Source organism: Miniopterus natalensis, chromosome X (assembly GCF_054644295.1).
Source record: "Miniopterus natalensis isolate mMinNat1 chromosome X, mMinNat1.hap1, whole genome shotgun sequence".
NCBI lineage: Eukaryota > Metazoa > Chordata > Mammalia > Chiroptera > Miniopteridae > Miniopterus > Miniopterus natalensis.
In genome coordinates this window covers 4,364,866-4,385,134 of record NC_142103.1, presented here as the reverse complement: position 1 = coordinate 4,385,134, position 20,269 = coordinate 4,364,866, and the positions used below count along the sequence as shown (strand labels likewise).

The window sequence follows — 20,269 nt, the reverse complement described above, 5'->3', positions numbered from 1 at the left end:
AGTCATTGTACTCAGTAAATTCTTTTTGAACCTTAGCTTGCTTCACATTATGAATATAAAAAATGAATGACGATAAAAGAAGCAGCCCAGGAACAGCAAACATAGTGAAAGCAGCATGCAAGCTGGTCGGCGTGATTTTCCACTGTGTGGCTGAAGGAAGACCTCTCCCCATTCTCTCCTACAGCACAGCCAGGCAAAATCATCCCAGTGCAGGCGCTAACCTATGTGCTTGATGGGAAGGCACAAGCAGGACCAGTGTAGCCTTTCTGGAAAACACTCTGCTACCATGTGGAAGGGAAAGAGGAAGAGAAGGAAATTCCAGATATGGCAGTTACCCCTTTGAACTCCAAGCATGGAAGGTCACTATGAATAAGACTTTGCTTTTAAAACAAGAAAAGCCTTGCTCACATCGAAGTACAGTGGTCCAAAGTCTGAAGTCCCAAGAACTCTGTTTATCCAATAAAAATTACAGCCAAGCTAAGCTTCCAAAAGGTTTGCACATAAGCTCTCTAGTTAGCCATGCACATAGGAAGTGATTTTATACGTCAACATTTCCATTGTTCTAAAGAAGTTGTGAGAACTAAATACTGTACCTTTAAAAAATTTGCAAAATGATTACAGCTAGAATATGTGTATGATACCAGCGCCTATGGAAAAAGATAAGCCATGCTTATAATACCAAAAGAGTAATACCATTTGTTTACCTTAGCATTTTCTTCTAGGGATGAAGTCTGAAAAAGAAAATAAGTCCCAAAGAAGAATACCATCCCTTCAAATGCAGCCAGAAATGTCCAATATAAGAAGGGGCCCCACTGTAGCATGGAATTGCCAGAAATTTTCCTATTGAGAAATGGGAAAAAATACAGGTTAATGAATCTCTGTAGTCTGTTTATTTAAAGATATGGTGAATTGCCAAAAGTGCACATGGGTTTGACCCTGTTATAATGAAAGGAGCGACCGTCAAGGGACTGAAAGGCTTTTGGTAAAAGGTCAGACTGAACCACAGGTTTATTTTTATGCAATCACTTCCTCACTGAGGTATTGGAGTGAACTGTCTAAACACTTCTATGTTAAAATTCTGGCCACCTGACAACAATAATGTAATCAATAATTAGCTCCCATTTATTGAGTACTTATTACATGTCAGAAAACTAGGTTAGAAGTTTTATATATACAGTCCATTTTTATCCACATAAAAATCACATGAGATAGGTATTCTTATCATTCCTATTTATAAATAATAAGGAGCCTCAGAACAGTGTATTATACTGCTTGCCAAACTTTGATGCACACTGGTATCATCCGGGGATCTTTGAAAACACTGATGCCTGGCTCCCAACTTCATTCTGATTTAATTGTCATAAGGCTAACCTGGGCATCAGGGTATTTTTAAAGCTCCCCAGGTGATTCTACCATGCAGTAGTTTGGGAACCAGCAGTATAGCAGCACACCAAAGTTCACTCATTTAGTAAGGGACAGAGTTAGTATACAATCCTAGATTTGCTTGACTTCAATTATACACTCTCAACCAAGATACCTCCGCTTTCCAACTACAACTGTTAAAATATTTCTTTTAATCAAGATTTCTTCCTGGAAGCTTAAACTATTTTGGTCTTGGGATGCCCTTTATACTTTTTCAGTTGAGTCAAATAACGTGTTTGAAGCTGTACAGTCATGCTTTGATAAATGGAATGTGGACAGAAAAAGTTTAAAATCTGTCAAAAATAGCACAATCTTCTCAGTACAAGTCAGAATGTTAAATAAGGCTACCAATTCTAATGGAGCAGAGATGCAGAAAGAAGATGGATTTGTGCATAGAATTTCTTTGGACTCTATTGCTCTATTTCAAATTACTGTCATCATTTATCAAAAGGTATCTAATCACTCAAAAACAGCATCAGTACCATCAAGAATGTCACTGGGCTGATGGAATATGAAACACCTTTGTAATGTAAATAAAACGTGGCAAATACACAACGCTTACTTGCTATGACTTCCAGGTACATGCAGGTATCTGGAATTCAGGGGATGCATAAAGCAATGCACTGTTTTTGGCCTTAGAAAAATTGTAGGAGGAAGGAGGTAGCTGCTTCCCAGGCACAAGCTCTCCCCACAGCCAAAAAGTTGTATTCCCCAGGCAACTGGAAACCCTATGGGAGGCACCTCCCTAAAGATCCTTGCAGGAATTGCCCAGCAACTGCCAGCCAATGACGCTTTTGAGAGTCACTGTCATGGACTGAGACAGAAAGTGGTTCCTGTGTTTCCAGACCGTCTCTGGAAATTACATTACACACTGTGGGAAGATGGACAGGGGCGTCATGGTATGCTGGGTTACAGGTGAGGCTTTCTGGCTGCACTCAGATAAATGATGAAGTTGTTGAAAACAGAATATGGCAGTCAACATGCAGGAGAACATGAGAAAGAATATAGACCCGGGAAGCAGTTGACCAGAAGCACAGGCCTGAGCACTCCATATGATGGGAGGCAGCTGGTGCACCACGAACTTTTTTTTGCTTTTAAAGCTGTAGAAGAAGCAAACCACACCTCTTCCCTCTATAAAAGAACTAGTTTACTTTTAACATTTCTCATAAAAATATGAAAATATCCAATTATGTTTTTCTTGTTTCACATCAAAATGCGTGGGAAATGCCTAAGTCAGTAAGTCCCCGAAGATGAAATCTATAATATGCTGCACAACTGCAGAGAGAGCCACATATGAAAACTAGGGTTTCATAGTTACAAAAGAATACTTGGAGTAATGGAGCAATCTACAGTGAAAGGCCGAGAGCAGTGTCTCATCAGAGCATGAAAGAAGGAAAACTGAATTTTGGGCTGGGCAACAGGTGTGTCACGGCTTTCATTTCTGCATCAGATGTGTCAAATATGCTCTCTATGCAAAATTGTTTAATAATTCATTACCTACACCTGCTGTTTATTGAGTAAAACTTTGCGGAAACCCTTACAATAATTTGTACTCAATAGTTTTCTTCACGTTTTCAACATTCTTAATGTATGTAAGTGCTCAACAAAGCCCTGAAGTGGAAGAGGGTGTTAGAAAAGCTTGAGAGCTACCATCTACTGAAAAGTTCCTATGTGCCAGGCACGGTTTTAAGTTTTTTATGCGTAGTCACTTGTTTAATCCTCATAAAACCACTGTGGATTAGGTGCTATTGTTACCCAGATCTTACTGAAGATGGAATTGAGGCACATCTCAGTCAAGTAACCTGTGCAAGGTCACACAGTTAGTGAGGGGCAAAGCCAGGACTGGACCTCAGGCAATTAGCTTGAGCTCTTGCTGGGACCGAATGGGAGGGATTCTGCTCACTGCTGCCAAGCCCCACTTCAACCAGAACAATGGCACTATTGGGCTTCACTTTCATTGTTGTCCGAAGACAGAATACAGTGTTGGCTCAGTGTCTGAAAACCACCTGCCTGTTGGAAAGAGCACAGGGCTGATAACCAGGAGGATTTAATTATGATCTTAGTTTGGCCCCTAGTTATACCCTGTGTCCTTAGGCAAGTCATTTCTGGGTCCTGGTTCCCCATTTTAAGAATGAGAGCAAGGGAGTTGATGCTCTGTAAGATTTCTACCAAGGTTTCTATGATTCCCTTCAAGGTTTCTATGATTCCCTTCTAGATCTAACTATCCCTTTGCAACAAATACAAGGAAAAGAAAAAGATGTTAATGCCATCAATGTAATCAGCAAACTCTAGATCAGGGGAAACTCTACAAGATAAATGATCCCACTTCGTCAACAAATAAATTGCCAGGTTGACCTACAGATTAAGAGACTCAAAGAAGCATATTAACCACCTGCAACATATGGACCTTATATCCAGATTCAAACAAGCATGCTATTCAAAGAAATGAGTCATTTGAGAAGTCTGAAGATTGACTGAATATTTGATATTAAGGATCTATAAAATTTTAAGGTATGATAGGGTACCGTTATTTTTTAAGTCCTTATGTTTAAGAGCTACATACTGAAATAACTATTGTATACAATGTTTGATATTTGCTTCAAAATAAGTCTATAATAGAGCAGAGAGGGTTATTAATGTCTGAGAATAGACTCTGAATTGATAATTAGTGAAGCTGAGTGGTGAGGATATGGAAGTTCACCATATAGTATTTTTGCTACTTCTGTACATGTTTGAAAATTCCCATAATAAATACCTGTAAAATGATGATATATTTTATAAATCTGGTTGAATCTAACAATTACTAAATGTGAGTTTTATGAGTCATACTTGTTAAAGAAATCCCTTAATTTGTACACCTTCACTTCATACAAATAAACCAGCCAAGTCTTGTACTGCACTTGACATCTCCTATTTAGCAATGCTTATAATATGCTGTAAATTAACATCTTTATTTATCCTTAGCTTTAGGCTTAACTTATAAAAATCCAATTAAATCATAGGTTAAACAACTAAGGCTAGTGCCAAGTCCCACCTTCCACACAGAAACGCATGCATTTCCAACCAACACAAAATGAATATAATGGCTTGAAGAAGTAATTATCTTCTTCAACAAAAGTTTTAGAATGGGGCTAACAAAGGGAGAGAGTCTATGCTTCAGGGAGAGTTTACAAGGCAATGCCTAACATAACATCATCAGTTCAATCCATTATAGGTAGAAATCAATATTCTAAACTAACAAAGATCTTTGTGTGAGGCTTTTTTTTTTGCATAGTTAAAATATCGTGTCTTCCTCTAAGACTCCAGAGCTCTATGACGATGTAGGTTCAAATTTTAGAAATTAATGATTTTGATTTAAATGGTTCACACACATTCAAGTATAGGACCTATACCTATGAAATAAACCATTTTCCTGTTGAATGGAACAGAACCATGTGATCAAACCAGGTTGGCAGTCTGTGTCCTTTCCTCCTTCATATGAAGTGAAACCCACAACTTTATAAGTCTGAGGGGATTTTAACTATAATGTTCAACTTACATATACAATCGGGGATCTGAGGTCAGAGTGTCAATGTCGATGTGCTGTTCCAGTAGACTGTAGGCCAGGATGGGCAAGGATGTGAAGCAGATATTGTACATTGTAAGGTAAGCAGCATCATACAGTGGCTGGAATGACAAACAATGGAAGAGAAATAAATGTACTGCAACAACTGTCCTCAAGAGAATATATATATGTTGGAAAAAATCACAAGTTAAAACAGTTTATTCACACTTTTTGTAATACCAAAGGAAGTTTATAAAAATTTTTAAAAATATCTTTTAACTTTTATATCATACTAGTTTCAGGTATATAATCCTGTGATTAGATACTTATATAACTTACAAAGTGATCACCCCAATAAACTGAGTACCCACCTGATGCCATACATACTTATTACAATATTACTGACTATGTTCACTAAGCTGTACTTTACATCCCCATGACTATTCTGTAACCACCAACTTGTACTTCTTAATCCCTTCACATTTTTCACCCATCCTCCCACAATGCCCCCCAAAATCTGGCAACAGTCATAATGTTCTCTGTATCTATGAGTTAGTTTCTGTTCTGCTTATTTGTTCATTAGATTCCACATATAAGCGAAATCACCGGCATTTGTCTTCCTCTGCCTTATTCCTCTCAGCACAATACCCTCTAGGCCCATCCACGCTGTGCAGATGGCAAGACTTCATTCTTTTTTATTTCTGAGTCATATTCCATCTGCACTTCTTTATCCACCCATCTATTTGATGGGCACTTAGTTTGCTTCCATATCTTGGCTACTGTAAGTAATGCTGCAATGAACATATGGATGTACATGTCTTTTTGATTTAGTGTTTTGGGTTTCTTCAGATAGATGCCCAGAAGTAGAGTTACTGGGTCCTTCTTTTTCTCGTTACAGCCTTTGTTTTAAAGCATTTTGTCTGGTATAAGTACTGCTATCCCAGCTTTTTGTTTGTTTGTTTACATTTTCATGAGATGGCTGTAGCTTGAGAAAGAGCGAAGCAGCCCCCGACATCACGAAGCTGGCCTGGCTCTCACAGCTAGGAATGGGTGTTCTCCTGTCAAACATGCGCAATTTCACAGAAATGCAACATCGAAAAAGGCCATTCTGTGACTATGATAGATCAAAACAAAAACAAGACCACTGCACAATGACATCTGAACATAGACAAAGCATGACTATTTTTCAAATCATAAATAATGACCAACTTCCCCATTCTGGCTAATATGAGTAACTGTTGCTTCTTGACCAATGGCAGTGTTGGCCTCCTTCTAGTCTTCATTCCTCCTGGAGAAGATTTACTGGAATGCGCAGTCATAAAATTACCCCTGCTTACTAACAGCACCCAATCTAGGTCAAGGCCCCACTTCTTAAATCCTTCTCCAAATTATCTAACTCAACCCAAATCTTATAAGACTTTTCTAACACTCTCCATGAGAGACTCCACTGTTGCTCATGGTGTATATTCTTTCTCGTTGCATCGAGTAATAAACTGGATTTGATCAACTACAAGTGTGTTCCTGGTGGTGTTTGACCAGAGGGCTTTGACAACCTTCACCTCTTAGGACAGAACTTGACATATAAAAAGCATTCAATAAATGCTGGATGGATAATTGAATAGATACTGGAAGCTATAACACATTTGTAAAAGACTGATCTGATGCTGTAAAGTTTCCTTTATGGAAAAAAAGGTATTCTCTGAACCTCTTTTTGATGAATATACTTGTTGAATGAATAATATCCCATATTAATCTGTATTTTCACACATATACATGTTCTTTAATAAAATGCATTTAAGTGTGACATAAATTACCATAATTAAGCATTTTCAAACAATGGTTACTAAAGATACACTTACTATCATAATGGGAGTTGCCACAAAAAGGTTGAGAACAACTTGACCATAGCATTAGTTCATTCATTAGTTGACTTCAAAAACATGTACTGATTGCTTACTAAGTGACAAGTACTAGGGACAAAGAAGATTCGTGCCCTGTCCGCCTTGGCACTCAAATTGCAGAAGGGGAGGCAGGGTGGTGAGAGTACAAAGGGCCGAGGGAGCCCAGAAATAGGGACAACTCTGACCTGCAGTGGAAACACAGCAAGATAATATGCCTGCAAAATTATCAATGAAGTTAAAAATATGGCTCTACAGAGAACATGGAGATACTTCCCATGTATAAAGATTTAAGCTCAGCAAAAATATTCTACTGAATTCTTAAGAGAGAGGACTAGTCTGTTGATGTACAACACTACATTTTCATCGGAAACTACCCATTTCGCTAATGAAGAAATTGAAAAAATAACTCAGATTGACTGGTATGTAATTTAGTCTTGAATTTCATTCAAACAAAAGAAGCATCGGGGGGAAGGGGGCGGGAAGAGATTAACCAAACATATGCATATATGTATAACCCACAGACAACAGACAATAGTGTGGTAGGCCTGGGGGAGGGGATGAGAGCAGGGGTAGGGGGATGGGGGAAGGGGATCAATGGGGGGAAAAAAGGAGAGACATCTGTAATACTTTCAACAATAAAGAACTTACTTTTGTTCCACTATGGAACATTGAGGTTAAATGAAAGAGAACTGTAATTCTTAGATGCATCATTAGAGAAAACAGAATGTCTTCAAAACAAACAACAGCTTTACTTGACTATTTTTCAAACCTGTTACAAATGTTTTATTTTCACGAAAAAAACGTCCAGTACTATTCTAGCTTTGCTAAAGAAAGACCTGCTTTTTGCTTAAAGAATCAGAATCCTGGCCCCACTTCTATTTTTCCATAGCTCAACTCTCTAAGATCCAGGGTTGCAGAGGACACCTGATGTGGACCTAAGTTGAAAAAGGATCTAAAGATATTTGCAATAAAAGTTACTACATTCAGCCCGGGCACTAGGCCAAATTCAAAACTAATGATATTATACATCAGGTCACCACCTCAGGGACCTTCTTTTTTTACTCCATACATTTTTCCTCTAAAACCTCTGCATAGCTCCTTCCCTCATCTCCTTCATATCTCTGAGCAAATGTCACCTTATCAGAGAGAACTTTCCAAATCATGTTCTCTAAAATAGTGGCCCTCTCCTTAGTCACACTCTATCCATTTTTTATGCTTTTTTTCACCCCCTTTCAGGGCATTTATCAGCAACCCACAATATATTTATGATTTCCGTTTTCCCCCCAGCACTATACTGAAAGTTCCATGGGGGTAAGATTTTTGATCATTGCTGTATGCCCAGTACTTAGCCTGGTACATAGAAGGCACTCAAGATATATTTGTTAAATGAAGGAGCATACCAGTTGAGCAACTAAGGAAGCCAAACATCAACTCCTATGGAAATCAAAGCAGTTAAGGTAACCTAAGCAGACCCCAGACAGTCCAGGGTCTGAATCTCAGCTGGCTTTATTACAAATAAATCTTTCTTTTCTTCATATATTTTGTGTTTGATAAACATATTTTAAAAAGATAACGAAACAACAGACTCCTTTCAAAATAAAAACAATGTTTTAACCAGATTAAGCCAATTTCCCTTTAGCATTTTGCTACAAAATTTCAAATATATTTTTAATGCTTGCATTCATCTAAGCAAAGATTTAGAAACATTTTGATCAAGAGTAATCTGATGCCTCCCCCTTTCCCCCCCATTGATCCCCTCCACCCAGCATCAGCTCCCTCCCCCCCTTCTCCACACTATTGTCTCTAAGGGTTATGCATATATGCATATAAATTCTTTGATTAATCTTTCCCCACCCACTCCCCCAGCCCCACCTTCCCAATACTTTCAACAATAAAGATAAATTTTTTTAAAAAGGAAAAAATATTTCTACTAAAAAATAGCTAAGTTTTTGCATGTATGTATGTATTTCATAAACCTCCTGTCTTTCAAAAAAAAAAGTAATCTGGACGTTCAAGAAAAGAAGACTCATCAAAATCCATAAAACTCTCTGTAGCTAATACTGTAAGTTTTGAATACAAGAAGGCTGATGGCACTTCCTACAGCTAGATGATTAATTCATAAAGCAATTTGCTTAAATGGCACCCTGTGGCTGATGACCATGGCAGTGATGTAAGTAAGAGCATACCAAGTGGTAAAGAGGCAAGTTCAAGAGAAAGAGAGCAGTCACTTCCCATTGAGAAGAATATATTCGCTTAAAAATACTGCCAAGAAATTAGAAAACACATACACTTCCTATCATGAAGAATTAAGCATACCTTGAAATTTAGAACCTCAATCTGTAATACCTGTGGTGATGTTACCAGTAGTTTCCCTTGGCAAAATCACTGAACTGTTCATAGATTAACTACAAAAATTTCTGAGTCACTGAGCATTATAGCTTCTATATTTAGCTGTATTTCCACTAGAAGCAATGCAAAATCCATTTCCGTTGTTAAAATGACAAACATGCCTGCTCATCCTGCCACTTAAATATCAAGTTAACATAATGCATATTCTTTATGTAATAACTGTTCAGAAAACAATAGAGGGCAAAAATGTAGAGTTGCTCAAGTAATCCAAGGTTTTATCCAAGAATCACAGCTTCGTGACCAGCTTAAAGGTGAATGTTTCTCTAGAAAAATCAACCTGAGAAACTGCAAAGGTGTGAGATTTTATTTGATGAAATGTCATCTCAATTCTAATCAGATATACTAAATAACTTTCAAAACAAAGTAATAATAAGAACACTGCTAAAGGAAAAACACAAACAATTGCTATTGTCAAAATGCAAGCCAAGATCAACTGTTGAATAAAAAACACACAAAAACCCTCCTTCTACTTTGGACATGCCTCTCTAATATCTATAATCCAATACATAAAAAGGTAAATCATTAATAGCAACTGTAAACTACATTATAATAAATAACTAGGGAAACAAACCTGTTGTGAGAATCCGCATAAGAACTGGTACAAAAACTGTGGCAAAATGAAACAAAGGTTCTGTGAATAAAATGGAGAACAGGGTTAATGTCTTCACTTAACTTTGTGAACTAAAACAGGAAACTATCGCAAATGGTCTACGGTTAGTCCTAAGCCCTTCCACCACCAGAAGGCAATAAGCCTCTATTCTAGAGCGGTAAGGGAAGAACTCCAAAACAAATGACTAATTCATATTAACACTAACTCCTGCCCTACCAACCAAGGCGGAAAAAGTCTCAATGAGACCTTGCTATTCCTCTTCTGGTGAAGAAATGAGATCACACGATACAAGTACCTAATAGTACCGCACCTTAAATGCCAATTAGATTTCCAAAATCATTATGAAGTGGAATGACATAAAGCTGTAAGTGTATACAGGGGAGCGAAAAAGTAGGTTTACGTTTATATGGAAAAAGACATGCAGGTTATGATTATTACAATAGCTTTATTAACTGTTTCATGTATTCACAACTGTAAACCTACTTTTGCCTGTCCCGTATTTTAAGTCAATTAATGCCAATGAAGAGTCAGTAAATTATTACAATGTTGACACTAACAGTGTCAACTAATGCTTTACTGTCTTTATCACTGCCTCATCAAACAATCAGCATATTAATTTTGATTGTTTACTATATGCAAAGGTGGCACTGTAGGTAACACACACACACACACACACAAAAACTTCTTATTCCTAAGGGACTTAATTTAATTGGTAGAACACTAAACACAGATTTTAAAAATTCAAGCAGGTAATTCATAAGGCACTAAAAGTTACTAGGTGCGGTTCTAAATGCTGAAATTAATGTCTTCGGGCCAAACTACCAGAACCAGTATTTTCAAATGAGTGCTATTTGGTCAAGGCAGGCTGTGGCCTTATTTGAGTGCTGCTTGTCACCTTTTCATGTTGTCTCTGGATTTGTCTTTGGGCAGCACCTTAGAGAGCCCATTTCTGAGCCATGTCAAAAAACCAGTCTCCTTCCTTCTGTCACACATTCTCACTTAGGTAATTTACCAGGCTGGGAGACTTGAGGCTGTTTTAAAAAATCCAATGTATCCTCAGAGGATGAACATCTGCCACAGCTGAGGATAGATACTTAGGTGAATATACTACAGGCTCTGGAGGATGTTCCTAAAGAAAAGTGCTATACCTGTTTTGAATTAACTCCTACAGCATCAGAGTAAGTGCCATAGCTCCAAAGAGCTCATCACCTAGAAGGGTAACACTCAGTTGTATATATCAATTCTAGTAGATTGTAAAATATTGTAGGTAGCGTTTCTAGAGTCATAATTTATTCTTTTTATTGAATTTATTGGTGTCATATTGGTTAATACAATTATGTAGGTTTCAGGCATACAATTCTACCGTGCATCATCTGTATATTGTATTGTGTGTTCACCACCCCAAGTCAAGTCTCCCTTCATCAGCATTTACCTCCCCCACACCCTCTAAGTTCTAAGGTTGGAGGAGGAGTTCTGTGGGGATTATGGGGGAGCTTTGTGGGAAGGGGAGGTGTGACTTTCCCACTAGGATGTAATTTCCATGAGAACAGGGACTTTGTCGGTCTTATTCCATTATGAATTCTCAGAGCCTAAAACAGTGCTTGGCACATGGTAACACATTCAAACATTTGTTGATTGAACGAATAGAGAAGTTAGCATTTGAACTAGGTGCTAAAGATGAACAGGACATGTTGATAGCAGGAACCAAGGTAAGGCCTTACATATTTTAAACAGATAAGGGAAGACTGGGTGAGACTATGGGTGCCATAAAAGCCAGACTAATCCTTAGACAATGGAGAGTAAAGTTTCTGAAGTGTAGTTAAAAAGTTGCATTTTTCAAACATTAACCTGGCTGAATTTTGCAAGGTAGACTGCATGGAGAAACAGAAAGCAAGATGATCTGTCACTGAAGTACTCCAGGGGGGAGGCGATAACAAATTGAAGATGCAGGAAGGCTTCTTAGCTCAGTCAAAGAGGGCCCAAAGTATTAGAAATCATCTTGGGATGAACAAAATAAACTGATGAACAAAATACATCCAGAGACATGGAAGCATGGAACAGACTTACAAATCTCAGAGGGAACAGGGCAGGAAGAGATTAAAGAATTTATATGTGTAACACATGGACACAGACAAGCGTGTGGTGAAGGCCTGGGAGGGGGTGGGAGCAGGGTGGAGGGGCTCGGTGAGGGGAAAAAAGGGGATGTCTGTAAAAAAAAAAAAAAAAAAAGAGGGATGCCTGTAATACCTTTAACAATATAAATTTAAAATTTTTAAAAAAAGGAATACTGTCAGTAACTAAGAGATAATGGGCAAAGAGATCCTAGTAAGACAGAGGGCACCACCTACATAAATAATCCCCTCAACTGGGAGCCTTCAATTACAGACCACTAGTAAACATTAGCTATTTTAATGCTTATTTTGTTTTCCGTAACAGAGTATTCCTTCCATCTGGTGGCAGCTGAATGAATTGCAGGCCAAAATTGTAGGCAAACCAAGCCTCTGGAATTAGGGATTAGACTGGTAGGCAGATATCTGGCAAATCTTCATGGGCTATCATACTAGAGGGAGGTAAGAGAGAATAACAACCCAACTCCACGTGGGGCTGTTAAGTTACTGAGTCCAAGGCTGGACAGACCCTAATCATGATGTACAAAGAGTCCTGGAATTAGAGTAAATAAAGCTATTGTGGAAATCTTGTTCTTTCACCTCCTAGCTGACTCCAAAGGCAAGTTATATAAGTTCTCTGAGCCCTACTTTCCACATATTTTAAATGGAAATAATACTAATTGCCTCACAGGAGATATATGAGGATTAAATAAGAAAAATAAAGTGTTTTTGTCAAACAGCAAAGTACATTACATATACTAGGTTAATTATCATTCTTAATCATCGATGTTTGGCCTGGATACAAGCTGATACTGGTTAACAGGGTCACAGTAAATTTGCAAACCTGAGGTCATGGTTATATACATTTTTTGAAAATATGAAGTTAATAACACCTGGGCTTGATCACAGAAAACTGACACACAAAAGATGTTTCTAAGTTTTCCCTCCTGTGAAATATAGGGTATCAAACACCCTGTTTGAATCATTTAGAAGTGGTATGTTAACTTGATAATATACCTATAAACGAATCTAATTAAAATATTTGCGCTGCGGTGGCTCAGTGGTTGAGCATCGACCTATGATGCAGGAGATCGTGGTTTGATTCCTGGTCAGGGCACATGCCCGGGTTGCGGGCTCGATCCCCAGTAGGGGGTGTACATGAGGCAGCCGATCAGTGACTCTCTCATCAATGATGTTTCTATCTCTCTCTTTCCCTCTCCCTTCTTCTCTCTGAAATCAATAAAGACATATTTTTAAAAATCTCTGATAGGTGCTAAAAGACAATCAAGGTGTTGTTGGGGAAACTACCTCAGTGTCCAATCATGGGGAGCTGGGATTTTGTACAATTATTGTGTTTTAGATGAATATTTAACTGGGTGAAAAAATGTTCACAAAATATTAAACAAAAAGGGCAAAGTGAAAAACAATGTTTTGGGGCTGACTGCTAATAGGTTTGGGGTTTCTTATTGGGGTGATAGAAATGTTCTGGAATTAGTGGTGATGGTTGCACATCATAGTGAATATATTAAAAGCCACTGCATTAAAAGAAATTTCTGGTTCCAATTCTATAAATAGGTCTTTGTTTTGCTGACTACAAATTTCAGCATGAAGACAGCAAAAGAAACACGAAAAAAGGAAGGAAAAAACCCCCACTATGACTAAATTGAGCCCATGCTGGATTATACAGTCTTACGTTACATTGCAAGTATTTGATCACATACCTTATAGAAGAAATACTGTACAAGGTGTGCTATTCTCACATAATATAGATGTCCATGAGCCAACAGCAGTTTTTTTAAATGTTTAAACTTTGGAACAGAATAATCACTATTCCTGGATGCTTGGCGACCTTCTTTGCCTTTAATACCTAAAAAAAAGAAAATCTCTATAGGATGAGTATTTTATAGAATAAACAAACCCTGGATTTGTTATTTTCATATTTTCAACTTGCTTACAATTCAATTGTATAGTTTAGCTTAGTTTTACTTAACCAAAAAGTGCTTTCTTTAACAATGACAATGAGAATCACCAATCAATAGTAAAACTAAGTTTAATTGATAATTATCTATTTATAACACAATATACAACAATTAAATAGGATCATTATTTTAATCATTATAAGGCAAAAATTATCTTGAAAAAATTAAATCTGGAAGTTATTCTAAAGCCACTTAGTGTTTAATTGTGCATGGTACTTGACTGGGTACAATATGAAAACAAATCAGAGACCTGGGATTTGTGGTCTAGGAGCTCAAAACTAAAAAGTTACAATGAGATGGTGACGTTCTTTCACTGAATGAAACTCTCAGTAGTAGTGCAAACTTTTTATGAGCTCAAGGAGCTTTGGGCCATTTCCACACTGGATAACTAATGAGTAGAACTAAGAGTTCCACACAACATAGGGGTAGCTACAAATGAAAAGAATTTGGGAATCCAAACTGCAGTACATGAATTCCCAAGGTACTAATTCCACTATTTCTCCCCCTTCCAAAAAAAAAACACACAAAAAAACACCTTGCTGGGGTGTTAGGATTGCTGCCTACCAGCAGGCTGACGGGGGGGGGGGGGGGGGGGAGGGAGGTACAAGTTGTAGAGAAGCTGTTTTTACATGCCAACATACAAATTCAACACTACAGCCCAAACCACTCAAAAATAACTCCATGTGGAAAACCAGCTAAGCAATGATTATTTCTTAGTACCAAACAGTTAAGAATCTCAAAAGATATAGTATAGCAACATAAGCAGGCAATCTGGCCAGGAGCAGAAAAATCAAATTTCATACATGCTTTCAAAATGAGATCAACTGTGCTGCAAGTAGGTTTGGGAAATTCACTTTACTTGGCTCATATAAAAAGATCCTCAACTTTGTAATGCTACATTCCCCCCAGGAACAGGACTTTGGGATAGACATGTTGCATGCTCAAATGATGACCTTCACTCAATTAACAATTATCATTCCCAAATTCAAATTCAGGATGAGCAACCAAAACAATCTCTCTAGAATATAAGACCACTCTACCAAAAACCAATACTGATAACTTACAGCTGCCATCTCATTAGATGTTTCTTACCTATTCCCACATGGGATTCCAAGATCATACTAACATCATTGGCACCATCACCTATCGACAGTGTTATTGGGCTGCCTTTTAAATTCTTCACCATTCTGACAATCTAAACATTAAATACAAAAGAGGTAAAGAAAAAGTCAAAGCCAAAAGTGAGATTGTTCTACATTAGGGGTAGATGCCTCATTCACACTTAAAAATTGAGGCCTTGCAAACAAAAAGGGAGTTTGTGCATATATATATAACAGTATCGAATTTTCAGAGGCAGAACATAGCTTTTCAAAATGTAATACAAAGGAGATGACTTTGGGTGGTGAACACACAATATACAGTTGATGTATTATACAACTGCGCACCTGAAACCTATATAATTTTATTAACCAATGTCACCCCAATAAATTCAATTAAAAAATGTAATACCAGTGGCAACTTGTTTCTGGTTCTGTGAATGTATGAACTGTCACAATCTCTGCCTCTTGCCTATATTAGAGGCCAACATGTTTCCCTTTTTTATCATTGCTTCATGTGTCCTTTCAGATCAGGTGCTGAATGTGTGATAGTGGAGACCAGAAAGCTGATTTGGGGTATCATGCATAGGGCCACCAGAACAAAAGAGGGAAGTTAGAGAAGAATGTTTTTGGGAACCTCTCCCTCTCTCCTCCCTGACACTCCCACTTCCCCTTGGTGCACCCCAACCCTATCCCCAGGGACTTATCTAATGTTAAATTCTTGCAGTCATCTAGCTGCCAACTAAATTTCTCCCACTGCCCAACATGATTTCATCTCTCCTATAGGTAGCTGCATTTTAAAAGGGAACACCTTAAAGGTGGTGAGATTTTCAGAAACTATTTTGAGATATGTGTAAAAAGCCTGTCACTATTCCTTGAGTATCTCTTCAAGGTGTCAATGACACATTATCTCAATGTTGTGTTCACGGTAGGTACCAAATAAAATAAATCTTCTGGTGGAGTTACTTGTGGGAAGTGTATTGGGTAAGCAGCTGTCCCTTCGCCCTACATTTTAAATAATGACTGTTTTATGTGTCAACCCTCAAAACTCCTTGGAATCTAGCAGCTTTTAAAAGCTTATATAATCCAGTAGTTAAATAATGCCTTGCAAAAATTCTTTCCTCATGATTGCTTTCAACAGTTAACATAAATAAAACCCATTTTAAACATAACTGAAGTAATTCAAAATAATTTATATAAGCCTAAACCAACCCACAGTGTTTTTTTAAAACAAAATTCAGTCAGGTTTTATTTAGTATTAAATAGCATACCCCCAAACCCACATCCAATTCAGTTTAACATAAAAATGATGGTCCTGTGAAATGCCAGCTTTCTTCCAATCCTTCCTTTCATCTGGGTTCATTTAAAGAACTTTGTAAGACTGTCAGAAATTATCTGTGAGTCAAAGACAAAAATAAAGAACCCAAACTAAATCGACTTTTTATGGGGTACAATACTCGTTAAACTAATTGTACTTGTTAAACTATGTGCAGTAATGATTTGCATCTCAAGGAAGAAAAACTGCAGCCAGGAAAGGCAATGAAATTATCAAAGGTGACAGCTTCTGCATGAAAATATAGATTAAAAACAATAAAGCTTGTCCTTGTGAAAACAAAAGATATATGGTCATGGACTATGAAATAATGAAAGATTTATAGATAAACATAGATTTTTTTACTGAGCTCCAGTTCACCTGGATTAAGAGTTTCTCTTCAACCTCTAGCATAGCTTCATGAAAAAGAAAGCAATTTACCAAAAGATATTTATTGATAAAATTTAACTTCATGTAATTCAATGCGCAAAGCAATGTATAAATTCCAAAAAAGATACAAGGCCTGGTCCCACACCTTAAAAAGCATATGATAAAGTAGTAGAGATAGGGAATAAATACAAGAATTAGTAATCAGATTAATACAAGATAACAGTATGCAATAATCTGTGCAAGGGAATATATAACATTATAATCTAAGGTGTCCACATAAGAAGGCTGATGATGTCAGAGGAGGAAGAGGACACTATATGCCACAGTGATCAGGAATCACTTTACAGAAGAGTGATTTGATCTCAATCATAAAAGACTGGTAAAATTTGCATGAATGGGGGAAATGGCATTGGAAGAGTATTCCAGAGAAAGAAAATATCATGTTCTAAGACATACAGCCAGGTAAGTACAGCATATACTCAGCAAACAGACCTGGCTTGAGCAGATCAATGAGTTTTCATACAGGGAATGGACAGTTACACCTGGGGCCAGATCAACAGGGAGTGATATTCTGAGAGTAGCAGCAGGGTGCAAGAAGAACAGGAAGAAAAGGCAAGACTGCAGGCGAAGTTAGGTGGCTAGTTCAGGTGCACTTTAATTAGCTGTTAAAAGCCTAGACCTGGAAAGTAATGGAAAGGAAGGAACGGATTGAAAAGACAACGATGTATTAGAAAACAGACAGAAATCAGTGACTGAGACCATATTATAGGTAAAGAGCAAAGCAAGTCAACAGAGATTTAAATGTTTTTAATCTAAAAACCTAGAAGTACACTGAGCTCAGTAATAGACATAGAAATGAAGGAAAATGACAGCTGGGCTCTAGAGAAGGTTGAGTTGATGTAATAATGACACACCCAAGATGTATTCAGTAAGAAGCTACAGAAATAAAGTAAAACCGAAAGATTTGGACTGGAGAAGTGACTTAAAAATCACCTATATGGCCATGACAAATGAGTACCTGATAGCCCAGAAGTGACAATAGTGAGAAAAATAAAACAGACTGAGGACTGCACCACAGGGGGCTCCATATTCTGGGTGGAAGAACCAGCATGGGGTCAGGAATTCAGGCACCAGCCTGGGCAATGGAGTAGTCAAAACTCAGGTGAGTAAGCTGAGCACCAGTGACTGTAGGGAGAAAAAGGGGTATTGCCTCTTACTAAAGGGACAGATTTCTATGGATCCTGTTCTGGCAGGATGTGCTTCCCCAGCTAGGGCCAACCAGGGCTCTGAAAGTTGAACAAAAAAGACGAGCACCTGACTGTGGTGGGGATTGAGAGTGAGAAGAAAGTAGACAGAGACAATGCCCTAAATTAGGATGTGCTGTGCTGTGTGTGTGCATGCATGTGTGTGCATGTGTGAGGCAGGGGGTGGGCTGTATGTAAAGGAGAAGCGAAAGAAACAGTCATCCCCTGCATGTAGAGCAAGCAGCTGAAGAATCTGAAGAAGCAACATGAGCACATATGAAAGAATACTCTACAGGGTACACAGCAGCGCAAAAGTATGTAACTGAGACTTTAAAGTTCCTTGGATCCAGTGAGTACAAGGAAGCAAGGTGAGGCAGATAAATGTGCGCTGGAGGAGCTGAAAAAGACAGCATACGGGAAGTGGTCTTGAGCTGGGTTTTATTATGAGTATCATTTTTGTTAGGCCAAGAAGAATTCTGAGAGAATTTCAGATGAGGAAATGATATGAGAAAAGCTTGGAAACTGGTAAGTGCATGGCATGTTGGAAGCACACAAAGGTGGAACAATTCACACTGGGTATGGGAGTTATGGTGGACACAAAGTATGTACACACACATTAAGGGCCAACAGGGTGAGCCCTGAGTACCACACTGAGTCCTCTGCCCTTCATCCTAAGAGACGAGGAAACTACTGAAAGTGTCTGAGCAAGAATATATGAGAGAAGTAGTGTTTTAACAAGATTAATGTGGGAGTGTGGGGAAAGAGATTAAAGGGGGAATTGTGAAAGTAAGGAGACCAAATCAAAATCTCTGTGTAAAGTCGTAAGGGCTTGGACTGGGCTAAAGGTAAAAAGTTTAAAAAGATGGCACAGAAATGAGAGCTATGACAAAAGGTAGAATCAACAGGACATGGTGCCTATACATGGAGTAAAGGAGAAGAGCAGGGTAAGAGGTAGTTGGGAAACTTAGAAAGCAAAAGAAAACTGGTGGCCCAGCCAGGAGTGGCTCAGCGGTTGAGCATCGACCTAGGATCCAGGCGATCGGGGTTCGATTCCGGGTCAGGCCACATGCCCGGGTTGTGGGCTCGATCAATGACTCTTTCATCATTGATGTTTCTCTCTCTCTCTCTCCCCCTCTCCCTTCCTCTCTCTGAAATCAATAAAGATATATTTTTAAAAAAAGAAGAAAAAAAAAGAAAAATGGTACCGGTAACAAGAATAATAAAGACATAAAACAAACTGGCCTGAAGGAGAAAATTGTAGGATCTGTTTTGAACACCAGAATTTAATGTGACAGTGGGGAATTCATATGGAGGTGGTGAGCAGGCAGCCAGAAATATGAGACTTAACAAAAAGGAAAAGTCAAGCCCAGAGAAAACTAATAATTAGGGGGAAGATAGAAGATGAAACAAAATAAAAAGACACTAGATTGCCAAGTAAGGGGGGAAAAAGTCAGGACTGTGAACCATCATGGAAACCAAGGGAGGAGAGTTTTATGGAGGGTATAATCGATAGTGTCAACTGCAGTGAAGAACTGAGGAGAATGGAAGGCAGTAAGATGGATTCAGCCAGGAGGTCACTACGCTCCTCCAGGGGATTCTAGAGAGTAAGATGAGCAGAAAGAACGCATGCGACTAGGGTAGGCAGCAGGCACCAAACATTCATTAGAAAAAATTGGAAGGAGAGGAGCTGGACAGCCAACTTGAGGGAACAAGGTTGGTTTAATTCAAATTGGTGGGAAGACTCCTGACTTTGAGCACAAAGAGGACAAAGCCAGGGAAGATGTAATAAGGTAATTATGGCTCTTTGAAGAAGAAACAAATTAGAAGAAAAGTGAACATTTGCACATGTGTATGTAAAAGTCCCCAGAATGGAAAATTAACTAACATGCAGTTACCTGTGCTTTCTGTAACGGTGCCATCCGGCAGCAGAGCACTGCAGTGCACTTCATACAAATCTGAACGAAAATGCTTTTGTAATTGTTAGAACTTGAGTCATGACTAGAATTTAATATGAGGGACAATGTGGAGCCATCAATGATTAATCCATATTCCTGCTGTTCTGTCCATGTTCTGAAAAAGAAAAATAATGCTGTATTTGAATCTATTATACAATTCTATTTAGGAACCTTATTTCATTTCAACTATAAGAAGGAGGGTCTCACATAAGAGTCATCGTTAATCTGATTTCTGAACCTGAAGCAACTATCTCTAATAATGGCACATCAGACACTTCATCATATGTTTGAGACTCAA

At 38.2% G+C, this 20,269-nt stretch overlaps 1 protein-coding gene across 8 annotated transcripts in view; it reads right to left on the bottom strand.

Moving 5' to 3' along the window:
• ATP11C (ATPase phospholipid transporting 11C (ATP11C blood group)) overlaps positions 1-20,269 on the bottom strand; it is a 142,349-nt gene that overhangs the window by 17,053 nt on the left and 105,027 nt on the right. For 6 of the 8 annotated variants that reach the window (XM_087829342.1, XM_016207233.2, XM_087829339.1 and 3 more), the window contains 6 exons: positions 19,912-20,086; positions 15,066-15,168; positions 13,716-13,861; positions 9,848-9,907; positions 4,961-5,088; positions 705-840 (listed from right to left, as the gene is read on the bottom strand). In XM_087829342.1, the coding sequence (XP_087685468.1) occupies positions 705-840; positions 4,961-5,088; positions 9,848-9,907; positions 13,716-13,861; positions 15,066-15,168; positions 19,912-20,086 (748 nt within the window). The remainder of the gene's footprint in view (positions 1-704; positions 841-4,960; positions 5,089-9,847; positions 9,908-13,715; positions 13,862-15,065; positions 15,169-19,911; positions 20,087-20,269) is intronic. The other 2 variants (XM_087829338.1, XM_087829340.1) reach the window with 2 other exon arrangements.